At 38.2% G+C, this 11,203-nt stretch overlaps 1 protein-coding gene, 1 pseudogene and 2 gene segments (V, D, J or C); all 4 read right to left on the bottom strand.

Moving 5' to 3' along the window:
- Positions 1 to 11,203, bottom strand: part of LOC117958146 — a 141,947-nt gene that overhangs the window by 102,030 nt on the left and 28,714 nt on the right. Inside the window, exon 3 of the mRNA XM_034894412.1 lies at positions 3,829 to 3,836. Within this exon, the coding sequence (XP_034750303.1) occupies positions 3,829 to 3,836 (8 nt within the window). The remainder of the gene's footprint in view (positions 1 to 3,828; positions 3,837 to 11,203) is intronic.
- Positions 4,344 to 4,916, bottom strand: LOC117957900. The segment is given in 2 exon segments: positions 4,344 to 4,667; positions 4,768 to 4,916. Coding segments are annotated over 2 exon segments (348 nt in total).
- On the bottom strand, positions 5,322 to 5,828 carry LOC117957888. The segment is given in 2 exon segments: positions 5,322 to 5,647; positions 5,741 to 5,828. Coding segments are annotated over 2 exon segments (366 nt in total).
- On the bottom strand, positions 7,859 to 8,334 carry LOC117957893 (annotated as a pseudogene).

Below are 11,203 nucleotides of genomic sequence, written 5' to 3'. Positions count from 1 at the left end.
CAGAGAACATGTTGATGTTGAAGCTGAACTGATGTGAACTCTTCTGTCTCTCACTGACACACACACACTTCACTTCTTCATGAGGCAACAAACAAGGAGGCTGATTTACATACTGATGATTGTAAATCAGCTGACAAAAGTATATTTGAATTAATCAAAATGAAGATGAAATGTTTGCACATAAAGAAGGGGAACCTGAATCTGTGACATATGTTTGATTGTTAATGAATAGTAAATCATGTTATGATAGAAAAGAAACGTTTTTCTACTGTAGTTAAATCACTAAATTTTTTCAATCACCTGAAAGATTATGAATGCTTTCAATGAAATATCACTGATTATTATGTCAGAGTATTTAAATTGACTGTCCAGTCTACAGTGTGTATGTCAGTGATTTAGTGTATGTCCTTCACTCTGCAACACATTTGTAGAGATGGAAGAGGTCAGAGATTTGCATTGACTCCTCCTTTTATATCAGCACATCTCTAGATAAATATGATTGAGGTATCTTTTATATTTTTGAAGAAGATAATTTTCAAGTCATGCAATCCGCTTCGATGTATTTATTTATTCTGCTCGGCACCATTTGGAGGGCCATCCATGTACTGGATATATCATGCATAAATATCTACAGAGCAGCGTCCACTCCTGGCCTTTCCCTGCAGGCTGTCGGATCCAAGTTGTGTAGTAGCCACAAACAGAATAAGAGACCTGACAGGTGATGGTCAGACGTTGACCTGACTGCACAGTCACAGAGGCTGGCTGTGTGTGAAATTGACGTGCTGTGAACTCTACTGACAGCCGCCTGAAGTGATGTTTTTATAGCTGAGAAACAGGGTCAAACATTTGAAGCATCAATGTTGGTCTAACTAAAGTCAACAGAAGAGTTTGTTCAGTGTTATTATATCTGCACAGTGCAAATGTGACAGGAATTTTTGTTTTTTTTCATATCCAAATTCTAACAACTTTACAACAATTAAATTCACTTTGTGTGTAAACAATAACATTAAATGCTGTCATCACTCATTTCCACGTTTTTAACAAAACTACAGCATGTGAAAAGAGCGATATATTGTTATTTCAGAGTGATATATTCTTATACAGATCTGAGTTTCTCATTATAGTAACAGAGGAGGGAGAAACTAGACACTGACTGTGCTCTAGTGATTTTACACAAGAAACAGCAACATTATTTTTTTAACTCCCATGTTAAGACATGCTTTAGTTCCACATCCTTTATGGTTTTGTGTCTTAATTCTTAGATAGGTAAATTGTTTGTAGTAATTTAATTTCAGCAACCAGATTGTTTGTATCAACGAGTGACCTTTTGTGTGTTTTTAAGGCAGGGGAGGATTGTTGCTTTATTTTAAAAACATTTTACAAGTAAATCACAGCATATAAAACAAATTAACAACCTTAAGAAAACAAAAGCTGATATAAAATATAGTAATGAGATGAAAAACACTTCCTGCTTGTGCACTACTACCAGCCTGAAAGAGTGAGTGCTGTAGGATTTTGTACAGCTGCTCAACCAACTCCAGTCACTGTGGGTCTCGAGCACAATAATAAACAGCAGAATCTTCAGTCTTCAGACTGTTCATCTGCAGATACAGCTGCTGTCTGCTGTTGTCTCTGGAGATGGTAAACCGGCCTTGTACTGACTGAGAGTAGTATTTGGTGCTACCACCGTTATCATTCCAGGCAATCCACTCCAGTCCTTTTCCAGGAGCCTGTCTGATCCAGGCCATGTAATAGCTGCCTAAATTAAACCCTGAGGCTGTACAGGTCAATCTGTGGGATTCTCCAGGTCTTTTAACCACTGGTTCAGACTCTGCCAGAGTCTGTCCATCAACACCTGTCAAGATAAACGAGAAAACAATCACTACCTGAAGGATGGTAACTTTTCAAAGACAAACTCAAATTAAGATCAGTGAGGGTCTTCACCTGCCCAGCAGAGAGTTAAAAGCAGCAGTCCTGTCCTGTAGTCCATCATGTTAAACTGTGTGTCCACTGTCCTCTGTCCTCCTCTCTGCTGTCAGATAAGTAGAGGTGGAAGATATCTGAGTTTTGCATCAACTCCTCCTCACAAGGAGGAAACATCTGGACTGGAGCTGTTTTAATGTTTATCTGACATGTTTTAGCTTGTGTAAAAATGTTAGCCAACATTAAAACTATAACCATATTCCTTCTAATAATACACAAATGACATTTGACACAATAAAAAATGTGGGTTATTAAAATGTGTTAAATTATGGAATTGGAATGAATACTCTCTTTTTCATTTGACACTTTGACCGTAATTGACAGCACATTAGATAATTTACAATAATATAAACAAACAAAGGTTTTAGTCTGATCACCAAAATCTACAAGCATTTCTGAAAATTGCTTTATCATCTCACTATATCATCATAACATACATACTTTGTACTTATAAATATGATTTTTTGTATTTGTGAAAAGATGTTGCTACTGTTAAAATGTAGTTAGTTGTCAGAAGTTACATTAAGTCAGGAAAAATGTTTTTCTCATCTTTTATAGGTTTTCTCATTTTTTACAACACGATACCATTCACTGAATTCCATGAACATGAAATGTATTAACTCATTACAGAGTGCTGTCTTTGTTTATGTTCACATTTAGAACATGTTTGTGTAGTTGAGTCTTGCTGGTTGCTGGGTGTTTGTGCAGATTTGTTGGAGGTTTGCATGTCTGTGGGTTAACGTACACAGTAATACACAGCTGTGTCAAAAGGCTGTACATTCTGTCCTTTTAGAGTTACTGTTGAAGGAAAAGTGTCTCTGCTGTAGCTGAACTTGTTTTTCAGAGCATCATTTTGAGGAAAGCCATGTTCCCCAATGATGGGAAATCCAGTCCATTGGTTTTCCTTCCCTCTGTCTGATCCAACCTGTTGCATAGCTGTTATCAGTCAGAGAATAACCAGAGACCTGACAGCTGAGGGTCAGAGACTGTCCAGGCTGCACAACCATTGAGTCTGTCTAGATGAGATCAATACTGTTCACACCTGTGGAATCATAAATCACATTATCTCCATCATTCATCTGACTATTCAATGTTTCTAATGTGTGTATTAGTGTGAATCCACTGAAAGCTCCTCACAGGATCCAGCAGCCAGCAGCAGTATCAGAGCTACAGAGAACATGTTGATGTTGAAGCGGAACTGATGTGAGCTCTTCTGTCTCTCACTGACACACACATACTTCACTTCTTTATGAGGCTACACAAAAGGAAGCTGATTTACATACTGATGACAGTAAATCAGCTGACTTAAAGGATAATTCTGGTCAATTTTAACACGTAGCTCTGTAGTTTGTAAATTTTCAGTGCCTTCAGTTGCAAGTTTTCAACGTGTTTTTAGCCTCTAAACATCTTCAAAATGTCCTTCAAAGTGCCTACCCATAAGCAGTGATTCCTTCTGAGTGAACACAGTGGATCAAACTGCTGTAGATGTGAAAGAAATGCATGAAAGTTCGTTTGTGTGTTGAGACTGCAGTTAGAGAGCTTAGGGACTGTCTACAAACTACAACACAGAAAAGAGATTAAACAAAAATATGTAGGCTATCAATTTAATGATTAAATAAGGCAGTGTCTCCAAACTTACCTCAATTATAACTTGTCTCCTGCTAGTTGTACTACAGTACTTACTTTTCAAAAATGAGCATATGCCTATTTTTCAAAATGTTTATATCTCTTTTCAGTGTAGTGGTTTGTAGACATACCCAAAGCACTCCTTGAACTTAACACAGCTGAATTTGCACAACTTCCATGCCTTTCTTCCACATCTACAACAGTCAGATCCAATGTGTTCCCCCAGAAGCTATCATTTTACATGGGTAGGCAATTGTAATGACATTATGAACATGTTTAGAGTCTAAAAACACATGTTACGTGTTGACCGGAATTGTCCTTTAAGTACTGTATATTTGAATAAATACAAATGAAGATGAAACGTTCAGGTGTTCTCACATTAAGAGAAGTTGAGACCTGAATCTCTGACAAACAAACGTTTGATTGTTAATAAAAATGAAATAATAGGATGATACGATGGAAGAGAAACAATATATTTATACTGTAGTTTAATCAATTAATTTATTCCATCACTTGAAGGGTAATGTATACAATAAATGATGTATCACGGATTGTTATGTCAAAGTACTTAAATTGATTGATTGTACTGTTAGTGTAACATTTTATTAAGAACCTTGGACTGTTTCACGCCTTGCTGTAACAGTGAGCTGGTGTTGAAATCATTAGTGGTCTGAGGGCTCCTCCTCTGGTGGTTTCATGTTACAAGTGTTCAGGCTCTGAGGGGTTTTTGTTCAGGTCTACTGATGGTTTGTGTTACTGTGGCTCTCTGGCACAATAATACACAGCAGTGTCTTCAGGCAGGACATTCTGTCCATTTAGAGTCACTGTGTTACTGGAAGTCTCTAAGTCGATACTGAACTTGTTCTTCAGCGAATCTTTGTAGAACGAATCTCCCGTATATTTCATTCCAATCCACTCCAGTCCTTTCCCTGCAGGCTGTCTGATCCAAGCTGTGCGATAGCTACTAACAGAATAAGAGACCTGACAGGTGATGGTCAGACGTTGACCTGGCTGCACAGTCACAGAGGCTGGCTGTGTCAACTGTTCACACCTCACACCTGTGAAAGAAAACATGTTGTATATTGAATCAGTGTAATAACAGTGAGCAGTCAGTGTGCTGTGATCATACTGTCAGTGTTCTGCCTCAGTGAGACTCACAGGATCCAGCAGCCAGCAGCAGTATCAGAGCTACAGAGAACATGGTTGCTATTGAAGGTGATCTGATGGGAGCTTTTCTTCTTCTGCTGCAACTGACAGCATGATATCAAGTCTTTATAGCAGACTGTGAGGAAGATCACTTTGCATAGAGAAGGACACTGACAGGCTATAAAAGAAGGACTGACGGTGCTGTTACAAGTCCTTGCTTGGAATTGTGTTACAAAATATATTTTTGGTATATAAAAGAAAATGTAGTTATTATTACGAACTTAAAACAAAATTAAATTCCCTTTTTTTTTTTATCACAAATTGTCTAACACAAGTCAAACGTGTCACAAATATATTTGTATTTACAGAATCAACAAATTAACACAGTATTGTATGATTCAATCACAACTGGGGGATCTGCAATAAAACCTGTCTGAATGGAGCAGTTTTATGGAGACAGTTTCTCTGAATGTGTTAATGATGTTGCTCTGAAGCTTTCTGTTTGAATGAGAAAAGAAGAAAGCAAAGGTTTGACTTGTTTTAACATGTTGAGTTTTTGTACAGCGTTGCTCCTTCCTGTGTCACTGTGGCTCTCGAGCACAATAATAAACAGCAGAATCTTCAGTCTTCAGAGTGTTCATCTGCAGATACACCTGCTGTCTGCTGTTTTCTCTGGAGACGGTAAACCGGCCTTTGACTGACTGAGAGTAGTAGATGCTGCCACTGCCACTGCTGATGTAAGCGATCCATTCCAGTCCTTTTCCAGCAGCCTGTCTGATCCAAGCACTATCAATATTACCACCAAACCCAGAATATGTGCAGGTCAGTCTGTGGGATTCTTCAGGTCTTTTAACCACTGATTCAGACTCAGTCAGTGTTTGGCCCTCAGTACCTACAGACATTTAAACAGCTCATTAGTTACTGTAATGCAGCCATGTTGTCTTTTTACCAGGAAGTTTGTAAGAAAAACATCTATTGTTCTTACCTGCCCAGTTAAATGACAGGATGAGAAAAACAACCAAATAATCAGGTCTGATCATTGTTAAAGCCAGTTGTCTCTGTCCAGTCAAGAGTGTGTATGTCAGGGATTTAGTGTCTGTTCTTCACTCGGCAACACATATGTAGAGATGGAAGAGGTCAGAGATTTGCATTGACTCCTCCTCCTATTAGAGAAACAGTACATATCGGGGGGGAAAGAAATCATGCTGTTGCTGTCATCTCTACTGATTTCTACACGGCCCTGCACACTGCTTGCATAAGTGTTAATACTTGAATCAGAGAAGCCTCTCCCTAACAATTCCATTCCTTCTCCTGCAGGTTGTCTGATCCAGTGCATGCTGCAGCAGTTAAATGTGAAGCCAGATCCCCTGCAGGAGAGACTCAGAGGCTTATTCACTACTGACCTGAAGTAATGGATTCCAGACCCTTACCTGTACAACAGAAGAAAATGAGACTTTCTGACCATCAGTCCATGTTGTCTGAGAAAGAGATAACAGCTAGAAGCAGGAGAACTCACAGGGCAGAGAGAGAGCAACCAGCAGAAGAGTGAGTGTGTTCATCATCCTGAGGCTGGAGATGTGACATCTGATGCTCCACACAAACTACAAGAGCAGTCAGCAGGACAGAAGTACACTGCACAGACTGAAGATTTGCATCAGGATACCAAGGATACCAGCACTATAGCTTGTATAATTGATTATTTGTAAAAGAAAAAAGAAAAAAAAAGAACGTTTTTCCAGAAGCACCTTGATGCCGACAGAAAGTCCTTCTCCGTGTCTTCTTTTGTCTCTTTCATGTTTTGTTAAAAACCCTATTCAGTTCTAAATCACATTAGATTTTTGTAATAATCTCCTTAAGTATGCAGTGCACAGATAATATTAGGCAGAGATAACCAAGAATGTTAAGTTCCTATATGGGAGGGTCATTTAAACTGCTCTGCGTTAAAGCAATGCAAAATCTCGTGGAGAAAAAAAAAATGTTCTGAACGGTTTCTGTCCTGGTTAAAGTGTGTGTCAATAAATGTTTTGGGTGTAAATTTATGTTATGTGGGTTTTAGTTTTGTAAGGTTGGTTTAGTGTGTTTTTGTTGCACCATGACGACGACCTTGTTGTGGACTGATGGACTCTGGGCAGAGAGGCAGTGTTCAGTGCCTGGATGACATAATTGAATCTGTTGACAGGGGCTGTGTTTGAAATTGTCACTTCTGGACAATATATTTGGACTCTTCAATCCTTTGTGTGTGTTGTTCACCTTACTGTTATACAGCATTGGAAAACATGTTTTAAATACATTGTTCTTAAGATTAGCAAAATGTATGTAAATCTACTGTTTATTTAGGTAATTGTATGTAGCCTAATATTTTAAATTTGTTATGTTTTTTGTTGGTTTAAAGCGATAGTGTGTAGTTTCTGTCTTCCCCTTGAGGAATTTTAAGTAATGACAACAAAACTGATGATGCAAGCCGTCTGTGATCACACACACAGACACGTTAGATATTTAGTAATGACTACTAATGTAAACTTCATTTGTCTACTGCATCACCTTACTACTCTGTGTTAAAACAACTTGAACTGTTAAGTTTTACCTTGTGTAAAAACTTAGACGGTTTAAGACAACAGGTTTTTTAGCAACTTCTTCTAGTAAAGTCAATTAATTCTCAGTAGCAGTGTACACTCCTCTGAAGTCCTCAACAGACTTTGAGAACTCAGCTGCTCCTGATTTAAATAGTTTTCTCTTTACTCACATTTCCTCTATGACCAGGGCCCTCTTAACTCACCAGCTTTCTTCAACTCCACACTCATTCCCACAGTTGACTTATTCTGATGATAAGAATGTTGATTTTTTCAGTAATGAAACTGACTTAATAAATATTAATGTATTATTAGATGATAAGCATTAAAGCTAAGTTGTCAAAAAAATTAGTTTGAATGAAATATGTAATATCATATACTTATATCAAATTATTTTTTTCATGTGGGAATACAATTCATCAAATTAACATTGACTGTAACCTCCAAGTACTTAAGTATAATATAACAATATAATGTTTCTTAGGATATAGCCATACGAATGAGTGCTGCAGGATTTTGTTCAGCTGCTCAACCAACTCCAGTCACTGTGGGTCTCGAGCGCAATAATAAACAGCAGAATCTTCAGTCTTCAGACTGTTCATCTGCAGATACAGCTGCTCTCTGCTGTTATCTCTGGAGATGTAAACCGGCCTTGAACTGACTGAGAGTAGTACATATTGCTGCTGGTATGAGTGATAGTAGCAACCCACTCCAGTCCTTTTCCAGGAGCCTGTCTGATCCAGGCCATCCAGTAGCTACTGAATGACAATCCAGATGTTGTACAGGTCAATCTGTGGGATTCTCCAGGTCTTTTAATCGCTGGTTCAGATTCTGTCAGAGTCTGACCATCAACACCTGTCAAATAAAGAAAATGCTTTTAATTTTGGTAATGTTTTAAAGGAAAGACTTCAAATTGAGATAAGTGAAAATCTTCACCTGCCCAGCAGAGAGTTAAAAGCAGCAGTCCTGTCCTATAGTCCATCATGTTAAACTGTGTGTCCACTGTTCTCTGCCCTCCTCTCTGCTGTCAGATAAGTAGAGGTGGAAGATATGAGTTGAGTTGAGTTTTGCATCAACTCCTCCTCACAGGGAGGAAACATCTGGACTGGAGCTGTTTTAACGTTTGTCTGACATGCTTTAATTTGTTTAAAAATGTTAGCCAACATTAACACTATAACACTATAGTCCTTCTAATAATAATAAAATGACATCTGACACAATAAAAAATTAGTATTTGTGAAGAGATGTTGCTACTGTTTAAATGTAATTAGTTATTAGATGTTACATGAAATCATGAAAAATGTTTTTCTCATCTTTTATAGGTCTCACAACACAATGCCATTCATTGAATTCCATAAACATGAAATGTATTAACTCATTACAGAGTGCTTTCTTTATTAATGTTCACATTTAGAACATGTGTGTGTAGTTGAGTCTTGCTGGTTGCTGGGTGTTTGTGCAGGTCTGTTGGTGATTTGTCTCACTGTGGGCTGACGTACACAGTAATACACAGCTGTGTCCTCAGGCTGCACATTCTGTCCTTTTAAAGTCACTTTTAGAGCAGAAGTGTCTCTGCTGTAGCTGAACTTGTTCTTCAGAGCATTATTTTGGTGAAGGCTTCCTCCACCCCACTGATGGGAAATCCAGTTCATTGGTTTTCCATCACTCTGTCTGATCCAACCTGTTGCATAGTTGTCATCAGTCAGAGAATAACCAGAGACCTGACAGCTGAGGGTCAGAGACTGTCCAGGCTGGACAACCATTGAGTCTGTCTGGATGAGATCAATACTGTTCACACCTGTGGAAACACAAATCAACATTATCTTCATCCTTCATCTGACTATTCAATGTTTGTAATGTGTGTATTGTGAGTCCACTGAAAGCTCCTCACAGGATCCAGCAGCCAGCAGCAGTATCAGAGCTACAGAGAACATGTTGATGTTGAAGCTGAACTGATGTGAACTCTTCTGTCTCTCACTGACACACACACACTTCACTTCTTTATGAGGCTACACTCTAGGAGGCTGATTTACATACTGATGACAGTAAATCAGCTGACTAAAGTATTTGAATAAATTAAAATGAAGATGAAATGTTCAACTGTTCACACATAAAGAGATGTTGTTAACGAAAAGTAAATAACTATATTATGGATGAGAAACAGACTTTTTGAGGATTAATCTATACTGTAGTTAACCACATACATACATAACAATATCATTTATGCATACAATGATGCATCACTCATTGTTAAGTCAGAATACTTGATTAACTGTACTGTTAATGTTCATGTTGAAACCATTGGTGGTTAACAATGTATAACAATGTTGGGAAAAATTTTTAGGATTCTCTAAAGACTGTTTGTCTCCTTGCTGTAACAGTGAGCTGGTGTTGAAACCATTAGTGGTCTGAGGGCTCCTCCTCTGGTGGCTTCATGTTACAAGTGTTCAGGCTCTGAGGGGTTTTTGTTCAGGTCTACTGATGGTTTGTGTTACTGTGGCTCTCCTGGCACAGTAATACACAGCAGTGTCTTCAGGCTGCACATTCTGTCCATTTAGAGTCACTGTCTTGCTGGACGTCTCTAAGTCGATACTGAACTTGTTCTTCAGTGAATCTTTGAAGTATGTGGTGGATCCAACTGCTGCCATTCCAATCCACTCCAGTCCTTTCCCTGCAGGCTGTCTGATCCAAGCTGTGTAGTAGCTGCTGAGAGAATAAGAGACCTGACAGGTGGTGGTCAGACGTTGACCTGGCTGCACAGTCACAGTTGCTAGCTGTGTCAACTGTTCACACTTCACACCTGTTGAAAAAAAGAAATGGTTTTGTAACAAATAATCAAGTTATACTGCAAAAAAAAAACTGTTGACTTTAACAAATCCAGAGAGACTCACATCCAGCTGCCAACAGCAGCAGCAGAGCTACAGAGAACATGGTTTATGTTGACACGTACGTGCTGTGAACTCTACTCACAGTCTGATGTGATGGTTTTATAACTGAGAAACAAGGAAGGTCACTGAGTTTGCATAAAATGAACACATATGAAGCAGCAATTCTAGTCAGCTGGAGCACAGAAGACTTTGTTCAGTGTTAATATAAATATCTTCAGAGTGAAAACATGCCTGGATTTCTTTTCTTCATATGCAAATACAAATGACTTAAGGGCATTAAACAGACAATATTGTCTCCACATATATTCTAGACATTTCTCTTCAGTTAAAACCACAAAAAAATCTAAATAAGTGTATTATAAGTATTATTCTGTATTCAAACAACAATTTTAATTTGAATGAAACAGTTATCCCCATATTTGGTTCAAGTAAACCATTCTAAACAATGACGTTAATTGCTGTTGTCACCGATCTCCACTTTCAGCTGTTTTCTCTTAGAAATAATTCTAATGAAATTAAATTTATGTGGTGTTTTTATAGCTGAGAAAGAAGGAGTCATTGAGTTTGCTTAGGATCAAACACATGAAGCCTAAATGTTGGTCTACCTGGAGTTAATAGAAGAGATGTTCACTGTTATCATATATGCAGAGTGAAAATGTGCCTGGGCTGTTTGTTTTCCTTTTTATCCAGATATCATATCAGATAGTCAGTACAATTTCCACATATTTTCCAGCATTTCTTCAAACATTAAATATAATTTAATAAAACAATATAATAGTTATCTCCATACATGATAAAAGTAAATTCACTTTGTGTGTAATCAATAACGTTAAATGCTGATCTCCACTTTTGATGTGTTTTCTTTCAGAAACAATTTTAATGAAACAGTATGTGATGGGGCAGAGCTGGAGGATCCAGCTGACGCGCCCTCTGTGGTGGAGGCAGAGCTGGAGGATGATGGGGGATTGTCGTCAATTACCCTGGTGGAGG

Source organism: Etheostoma cragini, chromosome 15, assembly GCF_013103735.1.
Source record: "Etheostoma cragini isolate CJK2018 chromosome 15, CSU_Ecrag_1.0, whole genome shotgun sequence".
NCBI classification, from domain to species: Eukaryota; Metazoa; Chordata; class Actinopteri; order Perciformes; family Percidae; genus Etheostoma; species Etheostoma cragini.
The sequence above is the reverse complement of the archived record's forward strand: the minus strand, read 5'-3'. Positions and strand labels throughout refer to the sequence as shown.